General features: G+C 32.5%; 1 protein-coding gene across 1 annotated transcript in view; it reads right to left on the bottom strand.

Moving 5' to 3' along the window:
* LOC114336588 (uncharacterized) overlaps positions 1-23,925 on the bottom strand; it is a 944,943-nt gene that overhangs the window by 521,023 nt on the left and 399,995 nt on the right. The window contains exon 2 of the mRNA XM_050659329.1: positions 3,274-3,479. Coding sequence (XP_050515286.1) covers positions 3,274-3,479 — 206 coding nt within the window. The remainder of the gene's footprint in view (positions 1-3,273; positions 3,480-23,925) is intronic.

Here is a 23,925-nt window from a genome sequence, read left to right as displayed (position 1 = left end):
TAGAAACTACAGAAATCACTCTCAAAAATGACCTATCCATCCTCAGCGAATACCTTAAGAAATGGAGACTACAACCAAGTACTACAAAAACTGAAGTATCAGCTTTTCATCTCAACAACAAGCTGGCAAACAGAGAATTGCGAATGTATTTTAATAACAAGCTGTTGAAATACAGAACGCTCACATTCAGAGAACGCCTAACGAAAACGGCAGCAAAATTGAAAACACGCTACAATATAATAGAGAAACTCTGCGGCACTACATGGGGGTCAAAAGCATCAACTTTAAGATCCTCTGCTCTTGGCCTGATATATCCGGTGGCCGAATACTCTGCACCAGTGTGGCTAAATAGCAGGCATACCCACCTGGTCGACACACAACTAAACCGTGCTATGCGTATGATAACAGGCACAATTAAACCCACCCCTACAATGTGGCTACCTACCCTTAGTAATATAGCACCATCCAATCTACGTCACGAACATGCATTGGTTAAAGAATATAACAAAATAATGGACAGTCGCCAGCTTCTAGTCCACAACGACATCCTAGATATTCTTGGAAACTGTCTCCGATCCAGGTTACCCCCTCTACAATCTGCTCAATTGCTGCAGTAATCCAACTTTGACTCTAATACCCGATGGAGAGAAGACTGGGAAAGTAAGACAGATCCGCATTACCATAGTTTACCGGACATCATAGAAAAAACTGGCGAATTTGAACATCTCCGTAAGATTTGGGCAGCCCTTATTCGAATTCGAACAAATTTAGGAAGATGCGCCGACTCCCTCTAGAGATGGGGTAAACTTCCCCCGCCTTCTTGTGACTGCGGTGCTGCAAGACAGACGGCCAGACACATTGTTCAGGACTGCCCACGCAGAGCATACACAGGCTCTGCCTATAGACTTTGTAATGGCAACCAAAGGGTCATTCGAATATATAAAAAAATTGGACATCTCTTAGTGATGCATTGTATTATGCATAATTCTAAATATATTCTGTGATGTTCTTAAGCCATACGCTAAATAAATCAATCAATGATTTTGTACAAATCCTGGTGTCGTATGAAAATAGCACATGTTGCTAAATTCCAATGTTCTAATGTTCCAGTTTTGGTGTTGAAGACACCAAATTATGCGATTAGTCTTGTGATGCCTGAGTAAATCTGGGAACCCTTAACTGTTTTCAGTTGTATATTCCTTGGGCATAATGGGCATGCAGTGTTTTTCTTACCGTTTCAACTGATACACTGAGAAACTTACACTTGTAGTTCCAAAAAGCTCATTTTGGAGCTATAGGTGAGAAATCGTTGAGTCTTTTCTAGCTACTTCAACAATGAAACAAACGTGGTGAGCCGTTGTTACTTTTTGGTATATTCTTCTTCTTCTGTTTTGAGTACCGTGCTCAAATTTTAGGCGTGGGTAGCTTCCTTACAATTTGCCGGTTTATTCGACGGCGTTTCTAATTCCTCTTATCTAACATTGGTTTTTGACACAACGCTCTTTATGACGTCTATCACCGTAGCTATGTCCCTCTGATATATGCCTTACTCCACGAGACCAATAATATATCCCTATTTGCATATCCGTTAAAATTCAGGTTATAATTAACAAGATAACTCAAGTAGCACAATAAAAATATTTTAGTTTTATTTAAGGTTTATAAAGGTTTTATTGTGGTAAATAAGAAGATAATGGTTTCACAGTTACATTGTAGATATACTGCTAGAACTTTAAAACTGTTTAGCATTTGACACTAGTTCTAAAGTATCTAATAAAAGTATCAAATAAGACTAATTAATCTTAATAGATAATTTGTCTTATTGTAGTTTTAAATTGGTTTATTCTCAGTTCACTTTAAAACTAATCAATTTTAAGCAGAACTTCCGGACTGTTTGGTTTTATTAGATTTTAGTTTGTAACCTTTTAGTTTTATTGCAGTTTCAACGATTCTCCTAATATGACTAATATAACCTATTATTAAAACTACTTGATCTCAAGCCTATTATGTCGGTAAATCATATGTCTTAAAGCTATTTTTTAGATTTTTAAAAGTTGCTTTTCTAAAAGCAATTAGTAGGCTATGTATACTAAAACCGAACGTTCTTAACTGAATCAATTAGGTTATGGTAAGGACTAAATTAAGCTTCTTGTTAGAAACAATAAAACTAAACTCATCCCCTCGTCTTTCATGTCTAAAATGGTCGGCCATTTGTTTTAGACTACGTACAGTTAGTATGGAAGAAATAAGTCGCAAGTACTTAAAATATAAATGAACTCGATTTTAGATTAGCATTAGATTCACATTAAAACCGAGTGGCATTATTGACAGCAGCATTAAAACTAAACGGTGTTAATTCCAATGCAACCTCGTTTTTAGGTAGGATACATATACTCTTGGAATTGGAAAGATATAAAATAAAACCATTTGATCTTAGCAATTCTCTGTCGATATTGCTCTCTAGAGATGTTTAAAGCCATGGTAGATTACAATATAAGGCATACACAACAATTATAAATAAGCGACTTAAAGACATACATTCGATTTATTTTAACATTAAAACATTAAAATTGTACATAAAATTATTTTTCTTTCACATTCATATTTTTCTGATTAAATTTTTTTTTATTATTACTTTTTAATCGCCAAAAGTCAAAATTTTTATAGGGCACGTGAGTTATTTATACCTATTTTTGTTAACATCATCAATAAAGTTTTGTACGTAAGTGTTTTGTACCTTGACAGTCCGAAATAACCAAGTACTTTTTATTATTTTATGGCTAAAAGTACGTATCTATTTATCATAACACATGTAAAAATTTGTTGGCCTATATGAAGTATATGGTATTAAAGAGTTATTTTAATTTAGAGTTTATGTTTATAATAAGGTAAATTGTCTTTTAAAGTCTCCATTTAAGAAACCTTTTTAAGTTTGCTATAAAATTGCATGCACTTTAGTGTCTTTTAACATGGCTTTAAAAGTACCTTCACGGCAGCTTTAAAATCGGTTGCTTAAGAAAACAAAATTTTAAGGTTTTTATTTTTGGTTTTATTGACCTCTTGCAGCATGGGCCTTTTTATGGTGAAAGTGGCTTTATTGCAATCTTAAAGTTTACTTAAAAACCAAATGGTTTTAATTTTAGTTTTATTCTACAGTCTTAAAGCATCCTTAAAATACTTTAAACCTGTTCGGTGTTAGTTGGGAAGGTAACCCTAATTTTACTCGAAATAAGTTTTACCATAATGGAAATAATAGATGACTTTTGTACTTACATCAACGTTAATCCCTGGGAGAGGAAAAATCTGAGTGCTAGGCAGTTCTTTTGGGATATATCTATAAAATTCCTTGGCTCCCTTATACCACTTTAGCGTGTATAAAGGTTCTCCTTCAAGATCATATCTACATTGAAGGCTAACAGTATCTCTTGTTTTCGCTGCAATGGGTATTGTAACTGACACATGCCTGGTACCTTGTGAGCCTGAAAAAAAAGATTTATTTATAAAATGCTAGTAGTACAATGCGTAAAAAAGCAAGATATAGTCCTTTCATTCAGCTTGGGAATATTCTGACATTGGATTCATTGTCGGAAATATACAACAAACAAATTCCTAACTCTGACTTAACAAAAGATCTTGAAAGCCTCCATTCACTTCGAGATCGGTATCGATACATATCGCTCACTGAGTTCTATAGTGGCACAACCACAAAAATGAAATTCTGAGATAATTGTCCATGACGTTTCATGACATCATAAAATACCATTGCTTATCAACATCAAGCAATTGTGTTTAACTAATGGTACCGAAGTAATAATTTAATTGGAACGTACACAAAAGTTTGGGAGGGGTTTAAGGGAATAAAACCCCCATAAAATTTTTATCCGGTGTATAAATTTCACTATAATATGTTTTTAAGATTTTCCTACGATAAGAATGCCAGATGTCCATTTTCAATAAAAAATCTATAATAGTTCTGGATATATTGGAAAAAATCGATTTTCATTTTGTAACTTCAAAAGGCTATAACTTTTTTTGTGTGCACTATATACAATTTGTACTAAGGTAAGTTAGGTTCAATTTTTTGGTCCCAGAATATGTGATTTAATTTATGACCTGCATTTTTGTTACACCCTGTATATTAAATTTTATTGCTGAAAATATTTATGGCATATTTCCGAATATTTTCATGTTTGTTATATTCTGGATCGTATATTTTACATATTATAAAAGCATGTTCACTTCTATGAATTCTCGAATTCATAATAAAAATATAGTATAGTATAGTAAGTTAAAGATAAAAAAACTAAAAACTAAAATATAAAAGTTGTCCCCAAGAGCTATAAAACATTCGTCAACGGCTGGGCTGGGAGCTACGAACGGAACTGGAACTTCACTGGGCTTAGAGCCCGAAGCAGATAAAATCCTGAAACTTTCGTATAATATCTTGTCATCCCCTAATCTCTTCACCTGAAATATGTATTTTTCTCTCAGGTATACCTCCCCAGCTCGAATTATTCACTTCTCTATTTCTAGCTCGTGAAACTTCCAGAAAATCTAAAATTAATGGAAGAATATTATAATATTCAAGAAACCTGAAGTGCTTGGCTTCTAATTTAATTCCATTAAAATCATTTCCAGTCCTATACAAGCTACGAATTAACGTATTAATAAAAGGAAGAACTTATCGATTGCACTTAAGCACAGTATTTAAATTTTAATATGTAAAATTTATTTTGTAAGGCCAGAAGTTGATTTGCGTTTATTAGGGGGAAAGGCGCAAAATGCCGCCTGTCAAATTTTCAATATGTTTTATAGTCAAGGGACCGAAGCTTTTCACCTCGCAATTTTTACAGAATGGATTGGTTTGCTTGAAAATTTGGGAATAATTAGTGGATAGTCCAAGGAACAAAATCTATATGATTCCGAAAGGCGCTTTTACCATGGGGGTGGTTGCCACCTTATCTCGGTGGTAGAAACTTTTTATTATATTTTGACCACAAAAGTTGGTAAAAACATTCATTCTAAGCAAAAAACGTTCTATACTTTTTCTGAAAAAATTAATAGTTTTCGATTTAATCGCTATCGAAAATGTTAGTTTTATATCTAAAAAATTAATGTTTTTCGATGGTATAGTCATTTACAATTCACTCAATTTTTGCCGTAGAATAATTTTTTAGAAAATAGAAATATGCTTTATTGTCATGAAAACTTGTACAATTTTATCGACAAAGCTTATAAAAGTCAAAAAACCAAACAATAACAATCCAATTTACTAAAATTACATAAATCGTCAAATATTTAAAATAATAAGAACAATAATGAAGTTGACTACAAATGAAGGTGAATGAACACAAATAATCAATTGCAAAATTTAAAATAAATTGCAAATGCATAGTCTACCTAGTAATTAATAAAAAAGTTTTAAAAGTTAAGCTCCTGCATATGACACCCAAATATAGAAAAAAAAATACTATTTGTGCAAAGGGTACTGTAATTTCTTAGTTATTGATTAAGAAAATCTTCTACTGAATAATATGGTCTTTCAGATAGGTAGGCTTTTGTCAGTTTACGCAATTTGGGGAAAGATGCTGCAGATTTAAGTTGTAGAGGGAGATGGTTGTAAAAATTTTTTGCGGAGTATCATATAGATTTCTTTACTAACTCTGAGGACGGGGTTGGCAAATAGACGTTAAACGTAGAATTTCTCGTGAAGTAGTCATGGTTAGATCCTGGTGGAAAGACATGTAGATCTTTACGATTTAAGCAAACAGTTTCTAACAAGTTTTTGGGAATCAAATAACCTGCAATTTTATATGTAAACATTTTTTCGTATTTCTGATGCTTATCTTTCTATTCTGAAGAAAATGGCATTTTTTACCAAACTACAAAAATTCGTTATTCGCTTTTAACTCCGGTTTTTTAAAACTAACCATTTTAAGCCAGTAAAACTTCTAGACTCTAATAATAATATATAAATAAAGAAGAATAAATAAGGCCAATGACCAAAAACACCGCTAACTTACATTATTATGCTTCAAATTGGATTTCTCCTTTTTTTTCAAAAAAATATATTGATTTTTATACCGTAACTTTTTTATTTTTTATCCTAGAAAGTTTATTACAAAAGAATGTTGTAGGTCTTTACAAGATCTATAAGCCTATTACTATTACATCTTTTTAAAATCCCCAGTCGCAAAAACAGGTGAATTTGAAAGAGTTGGTAAATATCCACAAGGAAAAAGTTTTCCTGTAGTTGGCTGTATACCATGTGATACAAAAAACAATAAATCCTGTATAAAAGGTATATTTAACAAACCCTCAAAAGAGCCACATCAAATTCACTATAGTGAATTTGATGTGGCCCTTTTGAGGGTTTTTTAAATATACCTTTTATACAGGATTTATTGTTTCTTTTTTAGTTGGTAAATGTGGTTTTTGCATGTTATTATAAGTTTTAATTGTCAAGAGCTCACTCAATTTTTGCCAAAAAAAATTTTTGCAAACCAAGTTCTTGAGAATTAAATATAAGCTACTTTCATGTTTAAACAGTTTTTCGTGTTTCTGATGGTAATCTTACTATTCTGAAGAAAAGGCCATTTTTTCCAAAGTACAAAAATTCGTTATTCGCTTTTAACTCAATTTTTTCCAAAACTAATCACTCTAACCGATCAAACTTCTAGAACCTAATAATACTACATAAATAAAGGAGACCAAATAAGGTCAATGACTAATTTTAACTAGGGTGGTGATTAGAAGGCTGCTTCCGATCACTTTTTCGTTGAAAAAAAAGAGGGACTGAAATTCTTTTCGTTATAAGTCACTTAATTTTTGAGCTAGAGACTTTTTTATTTCTGGTGATAGATATTTTTAAATACTTTAAATTAGTTTAAGAAAATAAAAAAAAGTTTTGTTTATTTTTTGAAATGTAAATTTTCTTTTAAATAAAGTTGTTTTGATGAAACCAAAACCTTTGGCGTTATTAGCAGAAAACTTATTAAAAACATTGGTTTTTTCGATATAAAACTAACACTTTCGACAGCGAATAAATCGAAAACTATTAATTTTATCAAAAAAATATATAGAACGTTTTTTGCTTAGAAGGAATGTTTTTACCAACTTTTGCGGTTAAAATATAATAAAAAATTTCCACCCCGAGATGTGGTGACAACTAACCCCATGGCAAAAGCGCCTTTCGGCATCATATAGATTTTGAGCCTTGGACTATCCACTACGTATTCTCAAATTTTCAAGCAAATGGACCCATTTTGTAAAAATTGCGAGGATTTGTCATATTTTAAGCTTCATTACTTGGATTATTAAATTTAATTTTTTTTTCGAATCCTGAAAAAATTAATAAATATTTTTAAAAAATTTAAGCGCATAATGAAAGACTACATTATTACCGTGGGCTGAGAGTCCCTTAGAATAAATAAAAAGTTTATTTTGAATGAATAATTTGCAATTAAAAAGCACACTAAATTTTTCTCTTTTATTTTCTCCCCTGTAACTTAATAAAATATACATTATAGAAGCTTTCAGGAACTTTCGGCCCTCAGTAATAATGCAATCTTTCAGTATGCGTCTAAATTTTTCAAAAATATTTACTTATTATTTTTCTCAGGATCCGACAAAAATTAATACATTTAAAACACATTGAAAAATTTGACAGGTGACATTTGGCGCCTTTCCCCTTAAGAAATAGTTATTTTTCTACAACCACTATTCAAAATGCACATTCAAAATGCACTTTTCTGCACAGTTTTATGTTAGCAAACTTGATATTTTCTCACAGTATAAGATATTTGACATTAGTGTGCAGAAAAGTAACGTTTCTGTGCCGGAAAGTTCTTTCTGCACAGTTGACTACCTCATTCTGAGTAACGTGATATTCTGTGTACATCCGTGGTTAAAGTTTAGACAAATATATACCTAACCTATAAGACAAGTTTTAAATTTAACTATAGAATAGAAATTAAATTATAGACGTTACAACTGTTTTATTTTACAATTTTATTCTTAACAAACATTTTATAATTATTATCAAATAACCAATAAGGATTTAGCAACATCAACAAAATACGTCGAATGAAGTACGTCGATGTAGGTTTGGTGGAACTCAGTGACTGCATAAATATAACGTCAAATGTGACAGTATTTTGTAATAATTATTTAATAGTTATTTATGATATAAGTGTTAAAAGTACACGTTTAAGGCACGCATGTGAAAGTTTGCAGAATTAGCGATAGCGAGTTCTGCAATTATGTGAAAAGTGCCTTAAAAATGTACTTTTTAACACGCATATCATACAATATTTTTTCTACAAACGGAATTACAGGACAATATCTACAAAATATTTTACTTGAGCTTGACTGACATTCCATTTTTATATTTTTTGACATTCATCAAAATTGTCTATACGGTCAATACGAACTGCAGTGCCTTAAAAATTTTTTAAAGCACTAGTGCCTTAAAGTAGCATTTTTGACGCTCGTATAGAGTGCTAATAATTGCATTTTTAACACGGTTGTAGAAAAAATAGTTTTTCTACAACCGTGTTAGAAATTCAATTTTTAGCATTCCATACGAGCGTTAAAAATTTTACTTTAAGGCACTAGTGCTTTAAAAATTTTTTGAGGCACTGCAGTTCGCATTGACCGTATAATATGCAATTTTGATGTAATGTCAAAAAAATATAAAATTGGAATGTCAGTCAAGTTCAAGTAAAAGTTTTTGTAGATATTGTCCTGTAATTACGTTTGTAGAAAAAATATTGTATGATATGCGTGTTAAAAAGTACATTTTTAAGGCACTCATGTGAATTGCAGAACTCGTCTTCGCTCATTCTGCAAACTTTCACATGCGTGCCTTAAACGTGTACGTTTAACACTTATATCATAAATAACTATTAAATTCAAACAAATTAAGGCAGTGCATTAATATTTTAACTGATTTCTGTGTAATTTGTTTAGGTATAATGAATTTAAATTGTTTAGTATTAATTGAATAGAGTTTAAAGTTTATAATTTATTATTATAATAAATCTTCGTTTGGAAATTGTGATTTTTATTTGTAGCAAACACTGTGGTTGTAGCAAAAATTATGGTGTGTAACACGTGCAGAAAGGTAATTTCTCACTCGTTTGGATTGCGGCACTCGCTTGCACTCGTACCGCAACTTTTCAAACTCGTGAGAAATTAGTACCTGTCTGCACTGGTTGCACAATATACTATTTCCTAACTATTGCGGAGAGTGATACTTTCCCGCAGTTGACTGCCGTTGACCCTAACGACGCGATAGCGAAATTCGAGCAAGCAGTTGCGAAAGGGGATGGCATTATACAAAACAAAATTAACAACAAAGCAAAACAATTAAATAGCGGGTATGTCCACCTCTCGTAGCAACTGCTAGTCGCAATCTGTTTGGTATCGAATAAAGATGTGTTATTCTTGCCGGGGAATAGCCCGATATTGCTCTACCAAGGCCATAACTGTACCAAATTTTCTGGGTGCCTAGAAGACGGCGAATATCTATTTTTAATTCATCCCATACCGTAAAACCGGATGAAGTGATACAATGGGGTGAACTGATACAAAATGCAGCGGTTGTCAAAAAAATCACAGTAATTAAATTTGAAAGTAAATATGTTGGCAACATTGGTGTTATAGCGTCCATACAGGTCAGTATTAATGTCCTTGACAGTCACCTCATGTTTCCCCTAACTGCCATGCACATTTTGGTTTGATTGTTTTTGAGGTTATATTGTACAGTTTTGAAGGTGTCGGAAACTTTGCTTGCAGAACACTGAACAAGCATTTCAATAAGGCTGAATTTGTCACATAAGGTAAGGAATATATCAAAGATTCATAATATACAGGGTGAGGCAAATAAAGGGCCTATTAGAAATATCTCGAGAACTAAAGGCAACAGAATCATGAAAATTGGAATAAGGGGGTTTTAAGGGATAATCTATTAAATGAAAATATTTTCATCTCTTTGCAACTTCCGGTTATACCGGAAGTTGCTTATAACTTCGTTTTTTTAATGGGACACCCTGTATATTTTTACATTTTTGGATTCTCTTCGATGTCTTCTTTTTTAAAATATGAGGTTTTGTAATATTTTACAGGGTATTTTAAAAGATAATTACGTTTTTTTATTAATTTCGTAGCAAAATTAACACCCTGTAGAATTGTAGTAGTTTGACATCTAAAACTCTACTTACGTTCAAATGATTTTTAATATACTCTACTATTGTTAAGAATCATTAGTATAGCTAAATTTTTTATTTTAATACACAGGGTTGGTCGAAACTCGGAATGAGTATTTTCTGAGTTTTCTTAAATGGAACACCCTGTATTTTAATATTGTAATGAAATGATATTTTATGGTAATTTTTTATTTCTTAAGCATTCCCTATACCTAACTGCTTAAATTTGTGCTTAATTGTTAATCGCACCAACAATCTTAACTACGTAGGTATTTTGATAGCTAAACCATTATTGGTAATTTTAAGGACCAGTCTGGATTAATATGTATTTATTTCTGAAAAATTATTTGGGATTGAGTATTTTCACGGCCAACCTAATAAAATTTTACGTATTTTTTTTGTAATTAATGTTTAGCTTGAATCACCAGTAACTCACAAATTAAAGCAGTTAGGTATAGGGAATGCTTAAGAAATAAAAAAGTACTATAAAATATCATTTCACTACAATACAAAAATACAGGGTGTTCCATTTAAGAAAACTCAGAAAATACTCATTCCGAATTTCGACCAACCCTGTATACTAAAATTAAAAATTTAGCTATACTAATGATTCTTAACAATAGTAGAGTATATTAAAAATCATTTGAATGTAAGTAGAGTTTTAGATGTCAAACAACTACAATTCTACAGGGTGTGAATATTGCTACGAAATTAATAAAAAAACGTAATTATCTTTTAAAATACAAAACCTCATATTTTAAGAAAGAAGACATCGAAGAGAATCCAAAAATGTAAAAATAAACAGGGTGTCCCATTTAAAAAAACGAAGTTATAAGCAACTTCTGGTATAACCGGAAGTTGGAAAGAGATGAAAATATTTTCATTTAATAGATCATCCTTCAAAACCCCTTTATTCCAATTTTCATGATTCTGTTGCCTTTAGTTCTCGAGATAATTCTAATACGCCAGTTATCTGCCTCACCCTGTATAATTACACTTCCAAAATCAAAACAGGTTTTTTATGAAAATAAAATTTTAAACTTTTTAGTCCCTACCGGGGTGAAGTGATACATGTATCACTTAAGTAAATTAATTTTCTTTTTTTTCTTTTTTCAGATTAAAGAGACATGCCAAGGTTTTACAAGAGACTCCCTGGGACAAAACCTTTAAGAGAATACAATTCAGATGATTTAGACAAGGCAGAGAATGCAGTAAGATGCGGAAAATTAACTTTGCGTGCTGCTGCGGAAAAATATAATATAGGCAAAATAAATATTTTCCGAAAAATCAAAAATATCCAACAAAAGCAGCATGATGGGCAGTCAACTTTGAGTTCCATGGAGGAGTCTGTTTTGAAAGGTAGGTAAGGCTGCATAGCCATATAAACATAGACATGTTATAATAAAAAGGTTATCAAAACATTTCTTTTTTCAAAAAAAATCATCCTTCTCGGAGAATGGGGTTTTCCATTAACGTACTTGGATCTGCGTCTTGTTGCAAAAGCTATTTGGACTTACAAGGGAGGACTGTAAGTCCTATAACTTAGTATTATTTCTGTAAGTGGAGACTGTAAGTATTATTTCCTTCCTTAAGAGGCACAAAGATCAGCTTAGCTCAAGAATGAACCAAAATATCAAAAGGACACGAGCAGGCGTTTCTGCGCAAACAATAAATGAGTATTTTGACAATCTTGAAGAAATTCTTAGGGGTGTTAGGGAGCTAACTGCTCAATATTATCGTGACCTGTCAAAATAGCCCGGTCAAAACAGCCCCGGCAAAAAGCCCGTCAAAATAGCCCGGACACAAAATAGCCTCGACAAAATAGCCCGCAAACAAAATAGCCCCGACAAAATAGATCGCACACAAAATAGCCCCGGTCAAAATAGCCCCGGCTAACATAGCCCCGGCTAAAAGAGCCTCTTAGAAAACACCTCCAATAAAAAGTTTTACCTTTTAACGGAGTAACATTTATTTTAAATTACTATTCTAATTGGTAAATAAGCCACAATTTACTTAAAAAAATTATTTTATTAATGTTTCGACCTCCAGTTCGGACGTCGTTGTCAACATAAAAAATATTAATTAATTAAACAAAAATGTTGTTGCTCAGTAAAAAAAAACTTCTAATAATTTAATTTAATCTGGCTCATTCGTATCGGCAATTCAGACGTACAGTATGGTGCAAATGGAAGGAATAAATTCGTTATTTCGTAAACCTGCGACGTTAAGGAAAAATCCTGAAATAGATCGATTTTTACTTTTAAATTACGATTTTCTGTTATATATGTCATACTAGTGACGTCATCCATCTGGGCGTGATGACGTAAGCGATGATTTTTTTAAATGAGAATAGGGGTCGTGTGCTAGCTCATTTGAAAGGCTATTTAATTCTCTATTTGGTAATATAAACAATTACATAATTATTTATACAAGGTGTCCAAAAACTTTTTTTAATTTAAATTATTTGACAAAAAAGAAGAATGTATGTAATTTATTTAATTTAAAATGCATTTTACTGTTGTCCGAAAACAGAAAAAATGTTTATATCACAAATAAACATTGATTATCGCTTAAATTAAATGTTCAAACTTCCAAGAGGCAGAGAAGACAGGACTCGAGTTCTCTGAAAAGACCATTTTTATTTAATGTGTTTAAGATGAACATCTGCATAGAGAATAATTACCTTTCCGAAAAAATGTATTTTTAAGAGATTATTTCATAATGAATTCTGAAGGAGCTTTTTTGTCGGGTCTATTTTGTCGGCGGGCTATTATTCCGCGTGTCACCCCCCACCCTTCAAGTTACTTACAAGTAGAAGGGGGGACATAGGGGTATGTCCGGCTAGCTGAACCCTGTCAGGCAGCGGAGTGGGTCGGAGTTCTTTATAGACCTAAATATGATGTAATAAGGGGCGCCAGTCCGTTCCAACGGACTACCCCTCGGCTATGAATGTTTTATTTTAGGAACAGACAAGAAATAAAACGAGCCTTAAAGTAAACCAAACATGTATTGACTCTTCTAATGCGTAAAACAAATGAATGAATGAAAGGAATAACGGAATCGGTAAGTCCTAACAAACAAAATAATAAATAAATACCAATCGAACAAATGCACCTCTTTTTCAAAAAAAATAAATAAAAAAAGATGAAACTTTAATAAAATTTAACAATAACATGTACCTAAGTTCCTCATTTTAAAAATATAAATTAAACAACCTGTAAAACATAACATATTTTCAGCATAATTAAAATATAAATTAAACAACCTGTAAAACATAAGTCAGTTTTGCAATAATAAATATCATATAACATTATTCTCCGTTGTAACAATAAAATTAAGAAGAGGTGTAGATGTACGCAATACCAAGCCCTGCGTATCTGATCAGATATGGGACCGTCAAGATAATTATTTGATGTCATAAATGTAGGGTTAAATATAGTATCAATTACACAAATTACAATTAATTAATTTAAAATAGTTGTCAATACCTGGCCTAATATTAAATAATAATAGTAGATATTGTTTGAAACCAGGCAAGTAAATAAAAAAGTTTTATAAGAACTTACCGTCCGACCATGCAACTAAACTTATCTGAATTTAATAACATAGCATTTCTTCCTCCGCCGTCGATATGGCCTTTACAGAAAGCCGGTAGGATTTCCACATGTCCACGTAAGATATGTTCAGTAGGAAATATCAACGTACACGAAATCAAAAGTCCATTTATAGAGAGGAAAAGTCCCTATACCATGAAAGACAATTCTGCTTACAAGTTCCTCTACCAGCAAAAATAGGTAGAAAATGTTCTGCATACCAGGAAATAGAAATAATTCTTTATACCAGGAAATAAAAATGATTCTCCATACCCAACACAAAAATAATTCTTCAAACCCGGATCAAAAAAAAAACCCTAAAACAACACGGAGAAATCAGAAAAATGTTTTTTATTTCATAAAATATAAGCTTCCCCCAATTAAACTTTTTTTACAAAATTGTAGTAACTAAGAATTCATTGAAACTAGAAAGTTTATATCCAAAAACCATTCTTTAATTATCTATTATTTAAATAACGTTCAAGAAGAAAGCTAAACCAAAAAAATGACATAAAAAAATAGAATGATGACAACCAAAAAAATTAATACAAAAAAATATACATAACTTACCCAGCAAATTACACCAATGATTGAACTGGGGTTTTTATACAATTCACAATATCTTCGAAAACTTCCAAATTCCCATATAGTCCAGGAGTCCAATATAGTCAACGGGACATCAGACCGGCAGGAGATGACAAATAACTTTAACCCTTGAGGATAGGCTGACCTAGGAACACTCAACAAAATAGGTAGCCCTTATAGAGGGGTGTGCAATAATATCCCTCAGCACGAGGTAGGATTCATCCAGAATATTTGCTATCACGCCCTTTTCAAACTTTGCCTTCCACCATGTCTCACTAACACATTCCAAAAATGTCCCCTCGGACCTCCTCTACCGAAGGAAATTCTTCGGCTTCCACAACAGTGTCGCCAATGCTTAGATCAATTAGCCCTAATGGATAAGCGGCTCATTTAAAAATCTAATACATAAATATATAAAACAATGTGTGTTGCCTACAGGTAGGGCCAAAATACACGTAAATAATTAGTTACTAATTACTATTTAATACCACCAGAAACGTATTTGGCCATACTGATACAATTATACCTTTACGACCAATAACACAAAAGACGTTAGGCCAGTACAGTAAATATTTAATTTATATTTATGACAAATTATATTTGTGCTTTTGCACAAAATTTAAACGTAACACGCGGCTATTTTGTTTGCAGGCTATTTTGTCGGAGCTATTTTGTGTGCGGGATATTATTTCGGGGCTATTTTGTCGGAGCTTTTTCGACGGGGCTATTTTGACGGGGTACCAATATAATATCCTGGAGATATTCCTAAGATTCTGATTTTTGAATTATCCGAATATCCCTTTTCTTGTAACAGCTGTAAAATTTTTTGTAAATAAAAACACTGATTGACTCATAAACCTAAATATCTTAAATAGAGGTTGGATTGATACGATTAGAATGGCCCGCATGCACAGATCTCAATCATATTCGGATAATTCAAAAATCAAAATCTTAGGAATATCTCCCTCCAGGATATTATATTATAAAAGAAGTATATAAAAAAATCAGCCCTGCAATTTTCCTTAGAATTTTTTAAAGTTAGCAGAAGATACAACGCTTCCATTCACCCCCGTATAATATCATCTAAGCAAACAAAATTTGTTACCGAAATAATAACAAACCACACCAAAACATGTACCTACAAACTGGTGCAAGAAATTTGGAGCACAAATAATAAAGTTATAAATTGTCAAACTTAATCAAAAATTTTTGGGTGGCGGAATTTTGTGCCGGTGAGTGTATAATAAAGTGATAGCCTTCTATATTATAAGGCAGTAAAAATTAATTTGCAATTTGTTAGTAAGAAAAGTAGGAAACTGAACATTTGTGCTAGCTTTTTCGAATGCAAGAGAACATTTATACGCTTTATAATTGCACTGTATAAGTTGCAGGCATCAGTATAAATGCAACTTAATCAAATTCCTGCTTCTTGTAGATCCTTTGGACCATAAATATCCCTATTACGCAAATTGTAACATCGACAGCAGAAAAGTTTTAAGCCGACATCGTCTACAAGAAATGCAATTTAAATCTTACCTCTTTGTGGAGCTAAAATTGATTCACTTGTTTTCCTACTTCAGTAATCAATCTTGGCCAAGCCACAGGAAATTGAACATTTGATATTAAATAAATTAGATCTTCTCCGCAGGCTCATGTAGATCCCAGAAAATTGGTACAACTTTTTGCTTCACGAGTAGAGTAATTGGTTTCTTAATTAAAACAAAATTGATAAACGGATTGCGAAAACAGTAATTATAAAATGGTAAACACTTACTTGGCATTAATTGAAGAAATATTATGTTACTATTTGTAACAATACCTAACATTTAAGACATATTTTATTTTATAATAGAAGTTTTTTTTTTTTTTTTTACAAAATAGTCGCATCAACCTCGGAGGTTATTAGCGACATATACATATACATAAGGTAATTTATTTACATAAGTTAGATTTTGTTAAATACATTGATATCTTTAAGGAATTTTACCAAGTGTTCAATTTTACAATTTTCTCCTAAGATTTCACTTGTTGATCCGAGGATGTGGTTGTTCTGTCTCTGCAACTGGTATTTTGGACACTCTGCAAGTACATGCTTAACACTTAGTGGGATATTACAGTTTTCACATAAAGTGGGATTAGTGTGACCAATTATGTGTCCGTGGGTAAGTCGGGTATGTCCTAGACGAAGGCGAGTAACAATGACATGGTGAGTTCTGTTGTGAATTTGAGATTTCCACGGTTTTACAAACGTTTTCACTTCGCGAAGTTTTGAAGTTGAACTGTCCCACTGGTTTTGCCACAGATTTTCGACTTTCACTTTAATAAATGATTTTAAATCATTAAGAACTACATCTCTCACTTCACTCGCGGTTTCACTGTCCCTGGCTTGTTGGGCTGTCCGATCCGCCGATTCATTTCCTTGGAGGCCAATGTGTGAAGGAACCCATAGAAATTGTACAATATGGTTGTTGTTTTGAATGGTAGCTAGTTCTTTTTTAATTAGGAGAGCAATTGGATGCTTCGTGTACAGTTGGTTAATGGTATGGATGGAACTGAGGGAATCGGTAATTATAAGAGCATTGGATATATTACTGGAGTTAATATGAACGAGAGATTGATAGATGGCGTATAGCTCGCCAGTATGTATACAGCTTGAGGATGGTAGTTTATACTCAAGTGTACTATTTGGAGTAATGACAGCTGCCCCAACTCCAGTAGATGTTTTAGAAGCGTCTGTATATATATGATAGGACTTAGAAAATTTTGTTAGTTTGTTGATGAAAGTATTTTTTATTAAGGAGTGTGGAGTATCGTTCTTTCTAAAGATATTTAAGGATGTATCGGATTGAGGAATGCTTAATGTCCAAGGAGGAGGAATTTCTATGAAGTTGGAATAGGTATTTGGTATCGGAATTTGTAAAGTCCTAAGGGTTTGCCTAACTCTTTCGTAGAATGGCGGTTTCATGTTCCTATTTTCAGTATATAGGTTTTTAAAACGATCAGTGAATATGTTATTTCTAGATGGATTGTTTGGATTAGAATTAGCAGCAAATGCGTATGTGAGAGTTAAGTGCATCCTTCTATGTTCAAGTGATGGCTCTCCAGTTTCTGCTCGTAAACTTTCTATTGGGCTGGTCCGAAATGCTCCTGTAGCTATTCTTAATGCCGTATTTTGGATTACGTCAAGGTGGTGTAATAAGGATTCTTTCGCAGATGCATATACTATGGAACCGTAATCTATTTTAGATCTAATTAGGGTTTTATAAATATGGATTAGGCAGTTATAGTCAGCTCCATAGTTTTTATTAGAGAGAGTTTTCATAAGATTAATTCCATTTTGGCATGTTTTTTTTATTTGTAGAATGTGTTTTTTCCATGTGAGTTTCGTATCAAAAATCATCCCTAAAAACCTAATATCATCGGCATAATTCAGGATTTGGTTACATAATTTTAGTTGCGGTTTATTCGGATCACGTTTCTTTGAAAATAACAAACACTTCGATTTGCTGAGTGAAAACTGAAATCCTGTTTTCTTCGACCAGTTTTCGAGTTCATGAAGTGAGGTTTGTAAGTGACGCTGTACTGATGAGATGTTTTTTCCTGAAGATACTAATACCAGATCATCCGCATATAATCTGCCATGAACTAAGCTGGAGTTTGATGCTATAATATTATTAATGGCAATTAAAAATAACGTTGCGCTTATTACAGACCCCTGAGGGGTGCCATTTGCTTGAAGTCTTATTGAAGATGTGCAGTGATTGACTCTTACTTGAAAATTGCGTTGTTTAAGGAAATTTGAAATGAAATTAATGATATTACCTCTAATATTCCAAGTGTGTAATGATCTGATAATATCGTAACGCCATGCTGTGTCAAATGCTTTTGTAATGTCTATGAATACTGCAATAGTTTGCTGTTTGTTTGCGAAAGATTCAAGAATTTCAGATTCTAAATCAATGAGGTTGTCAGTAGTAGTTCGATTTTGTCGAAATCCACTTTGCTCGTTAACCAGGAGGTGATTTTCTTCTAATATCCATAGCAATCTTTTATTAACTATTTTTTCCATGACTTTGCACATTACATTGGTGAGAGAGATGGGTCTATATGAGGAAATTTTAGTTCGTGCATTGTTAGGTTTGAGAATAGGTATAATTATTGAATCACTCCAGGAGGTTGGAAAGACATTATTTAACCATATTCGATTGAAAATTTTTAGAAGAGTACACTTTGCATTGTCTGGCAGTTTTTCCAAGAATACTAAAGGTATATTATCGGGTCCAGGAGCAGAGTTTTTTGTAGTATTAAGGGCAAAGTTAAGTTCATCTAAGGTTAAAGGGATATTGAAGGAACTGTTATCTCTATCTTCACAATCGAGCTGTTGTTTTTCTGTGATGATTTTGTGTTGTATAAACTCTTCGGAATAGTTGCTATTGCTGGAGTTTTTTTCTAAGTATGTAGCAAAAGCATCAGCTATTTCATTAGGTTTTGTTATTATATTAGTATTATGAGTAATAAAAGGCACTTGGTAAAATTTGTTTTTTCCTGATATTTTACGAATATTGGCCCAGACTGTAGATAAAGGTGTTGTACTGTTTATATTTGAGACAAATTTCCTCCAGTTGGTTTTTCGAGCATTTTTTGTTATATATCGAGCATGTGCTCTCTGTTTTTTGTATTCAGTTATGTTAGTTGTGTTACTATGTTTTTTCATTTTATTAAAAGATGCTTTATATTGCTTGATTGCATTTTGACATTCCGTATTCCACCATGGTAGAGGTCTGTGTTTCCTTAATATTTTAGTTTCCTATATGTGTTTCTGCCGCGTATGTAATAATATTCGTAAAAATGTTAAGAGTTTCATTTATATCAGTGTTTTCAAAACTAGATTCTTGTGATTCTATGCCTGTTTCTATGGCATCAGCGTACTTGTACCAATTAGCGTTTTTCAGGTTCCATTTTCGGACTGGTTGGTATTCAGAGATATTGTCATCAGAAAATACAGACATTTTTATTGGGTAATGGTCGCTCCCATACAAAAAAGGTAGGGGATCCCAATTAAGAGCAGTTGAAAGAGTTGGGTCACAAATCTATAGATCGATTGCCGATGTTGTACCAGTATGTACATTAAATCTGGTTGGTCTTCCATCATTGAGAATGTTTAAATTTTCTTCAGTTAACAAGTCTTCGATTAGTCTGCCTTTGATATTAAAATTTGTTGAGCCCCACATTGGGTTGTGACTATTGAAATCTCCTACTATTAGTCTGGGCATAGGTATTTGTGAAATGAGTGCTTTTAAGTCGGTTAAGGTGATAAGTGTGTTTGGGGGAGTATAGATGCAACATATATTAATGCATTGGGAAGCTTTAACTGAGACGGCTACAGCTTCGATGTCTGTTTTTAGTGGAATCGTTTGTGCTTCAAGAGTATTTTTAACATAAATGGCCACTTCACCACTTGCTTTTTCCTGGTTGTTTCTATTTTTATAAAATGTTGAAAAATTTTTAAATGAGTGGCAATATTGGTCTTTGAAATTCGTTTCTTGGAGACAAATGATAGCGGGGGTAATATCATTAATTAAAAGTTTTAGCATTTCATAATGGGTATAAAACCCATTTATATTCCATTGTAATAAATTGAATGTTATAGTTATAATTATTGAATGTTCAGCTCCTGGGATAATTCAGTCGATGTATCCGTGTCAGGTTCTTCATCCTCGTAGTTGTCTTTTGTGAGCTGTCTCGTAATTTTTTTGTTAAGCTTTGTACATTTCAATTTTAATGAGCGTTCGGATGTATATGAATGAATTTTGGTTATGAGTTTTTTAAATTCTAGAATGTCTGCTGTATATTTATTTATAACGCTGATAACATCTTTTGTTCCATGAGCGTTTTCAAATAAATCAACTGTTTCCTCAAAAGTTAATATTTGCTTTTCGGAATTGAATAATTCTTTAATTGGTTGCATTAGCGTTTCTAATGGTATTGTTGATATTTTTGTTTTTATTCTTTTTTGTTTCTGAGTTGGCTTTGAAAATACATCGTCACTAGCTGATGTCTCAATCGGGGGTGATATTGCTTCAGATACAGTTCGTTTGGAGGATGATTTAGATGTATTTTCTTCGTTGGATACGCTAAATTCTTTTGGTGCTGGATTCTCTTTATTTTCATTAACCGAGCAAGAATTATTGCTTAGACTGGAAGATGAAGGCTGGTTAGTTATGACTATGTGAGGTGAGGGGGCTGATGAGGTGGATATATTTGGTTTGGATATCACTGGCATTGTATTATCTGTAGTTGATGTATCAAGAGGTGTTAGGTTGGTTGTAGATAATATTTTTGTTAGTGGCGTTGAATTATTTGATATGATTGTAGAAGTGCATGTTGTTGAAGGTGTAATAGCATTAGTTTCTGTTGAAGTTACTGTACTAGGTTCGTTTCTGTTTGAAAGTGTAGCAGTTGGGACAGCTGTTTCTGAGTGATTTACATTTACTGAGCAACTACTGGAAATGTGGCCATGTTGTTTGCAAATGAAACATAAGTTGTCTAATGTCAAAAAAATTCGATTTGTAGTATCTTCATGAGTTATTAAAATGGTATCGGGAATTGGACCTGTGGGTGGAGATACGTAAATATGTCGACGGAAACTGAGTACATGTTTGTATTCAGGATTGTTGGTTCCTATTCGCAAAAATGACATTGATGAAGTTGGTTTTAGCCCTAAGAGCAGTAGTTCGTTTTCTATTACCTTATGCGGGATAGTGGGAGAAACATTGGATATTAGGAGTCTTTCACTTGGAGTAATTAGTCTACGGACTTGAATTTGTGTATTGTTTACAGTGATGAAACCTCTACTGTTTGAAAAAAATTCATCTACGACTTGTTTGGTTGAGAAATAGATACAGATACGATTGTTGGTGATTCTTGATGAAAAAATAATGTGTTTTGGACTAACTAAAGCTCCTACCGCTAACAAGTATTCTTCTAATTTAACATCATTGAGAGAATTAAAAACTACTGCTTGTAGCTTGGATGGATAGATTGTCTCTTTTTGTCTACTAGCTGCAGCAGAGTAAGATAAAGGTTTTTGTGATGTGTATTGCGATAATGATTCATCGCTATTATTAGTGACGTCGAATTCCATTTCTCAACACCATTTGATTTTCCTAAGTACGGACCTGTTCCGCTTCGGGTTTTGGTAATTGTCTTTAAAGACAAAAAATTGGTGTCGATCAATGACTGGTGTTGTTTATTGACGGTTTTATAAAATTCTTTGGTTATGAAATACTTATTAATAGAAAAATATGTACTCACAGAAAATGTTTTTCTATACACACTTAACTAACACTATTATACTTGATGTTAACGTAGTGTAAGAATACTATGATTGGTTTTTGTAAGTTAAATTTACTATTTGTCAGGATCGATCAAAAAGCATGTGTGCTTATTCGATATCAGTCTTATAATAGAAGTAATCAACCGCTTTTTGACTATTAGACCAGGCCGCATCTATAAAAATATTAGTACATTTGGACGTTGAGAGGTGACTCAAATTTTTTTGCAGAAAATGCTTAAAAATAACTTAAATAATAATGAGTTATCCTCCCTCTCAAAAAGGTCCGGAACATTGTTTAAATAATCAAAATATCAAAAAATGAAGGAAAAATTCGATTTTTTTCTTCGTTTTTTGATTACAATTTTAAAAGTATTCATTTACGAGAAAAGTTGTACTGACATGAAAGTTTCGTAATTAAATTTCCTACAATCTAGAATTAAACATGAATTTAAAAAATAGTCACCCTTGTTGCAAAATAGCAATAATTGCGAAAAAACCATACAAAAACAAGTATTCACATTTTACGTTTTTCAACCATTTATGCTAGACCTGGGACCTTCATATTTCACCCAGAACAATGTTAAGATACAGAAAAACAACACTGTAAATTTCATTAAGATCGGTTTAATATTAATATAAGTCAATTAAAGTCAAAAAAATTAAGATAAGTCAAAAATTGTTCATTATTAGTTTATATCAACAAACTACTCAGAATGAATGGATCTATTATGGAGAAAAGTATTGTAAGTGCAGTTTAAACGACAAGCACTAGAGAGCTCTGTGACCAACTATGGCATCTCCCACTTCCACACAACCGGTGTGGAGAAGACTCGGGTAACTCAGTTGTCTATAGTTCGTGCTAAGCTTAGGTCATTTTTATTTAATCAATACTATTATTAGTCAAAATGTTAACACTGCTTGCATCTTATTAGTGAATATTTTTGGAGCAAGAGAAAATTATATTTCAAAATATCATATTCTTCTTTACAGGTAAGCATTTATTTTTATTATAATTTTGGTCAGTATGATGACTACAAATAATATGATACTCTTGAATAAAATAAGTACACCTGTGGGCCTTTTATCTTTATTTCATTTTGAGTTAACATAGTTTTGAATATAATTTTGCCTTAAGTATAACGTGATATTTTTAGTTAACATTGTCTTCAACATAATTTAACTCAAATCCAAGAAATTATTTCGTTTTATCATTCTATTCCTTAAAATATTTTTTTCTCACTAGATACTTAATAACGCATTTTTTTCACATACGCAGGAGAAAAAATTCGTGTTTGCAAATCCTTCTTTATGGCAACTCTTTGCATTAACTCTCAAGTAATTGAGACCATTTTACGCAAACAAAATAATGAAGTAAATGGAATAATACAGGCAGATAATCGAGGTAGACATGAAAAACATAGCAGTGTTCCTGAGGAGTTGAAAGAAATGCGTAGTCATATTCGATATATTCCTAGAATGGAGAGCCACTACTGCCGATCTCAATCAAAGAAATAATACATTGAAGGAGGAAAAACTATTGCCGACCTGCACAGAGATTATGAGCAGCGATGTAAAGAACTCGGGAAACCTAACGTAAACTACTTGATGTACTCCAATATATTCAAAGGAGAGTTTAATTTATCTTTTTTTATTCCAAAAAAAGATAAGTGCGATTTTTGCCAGGGTTTTACTAATGCCTCCCAGGTAGAAAAACAAAAACTTCAGGAACAGTACAATAACCATATTGAAGACAAAGAACTGGCAAGAAAATAGAAGGACATGGATAAAAATTCTCCGGATAAAATTGACGCTGTTTATGATATTCAGGCAGAATTGTCATGTCCACAAGGGGACTGGTCTTCTTTTTATTATTTATCAAAATTAAGTGTATATAATTGAACATTATACGAGCTAAAAACTTCGGAAGCAATGTGCTTTATGTGGCACGAAGGTCTTGCTCACAGAGGTGCAAATGAAGTGGGTTCGTGCGTTTGGAACTATTTGCAGTCTGTGAACGCCAAAAATACTGAAATAGTAAATGTTGTATTTTATACTGACAACTATTTCGGACAAAATAAGAACCGCTTCGTATTTGCTTTATACATCCATGCAGTTTCTATTCTGGAAAATATTAGAACTATCACCCATAAATTTTAAATTAGTGGTTATACTCAGAACGAGGGAGGCGAGGAAAACGAGGGAG

This window comes from Diabrotica virgifera, chromosome 8 (genome assembly GCF_917563875.1).
Source record: "Diabrotica virgifera virgifera chromosome 8, PGI_DIABVI_V3a".
Lineage (NCBI taxonomy): Eukaryota > Metazoa > Arthropoda > Insecta > Coleoptera > Chrysomelidae > Diabrotica > Diabrotica virgifera.
The sequence above is the reverse complement of the archived record's forward strand: the minus strand, read 5'-3'. Positions and strand labels throughout refer to the sequence as shown.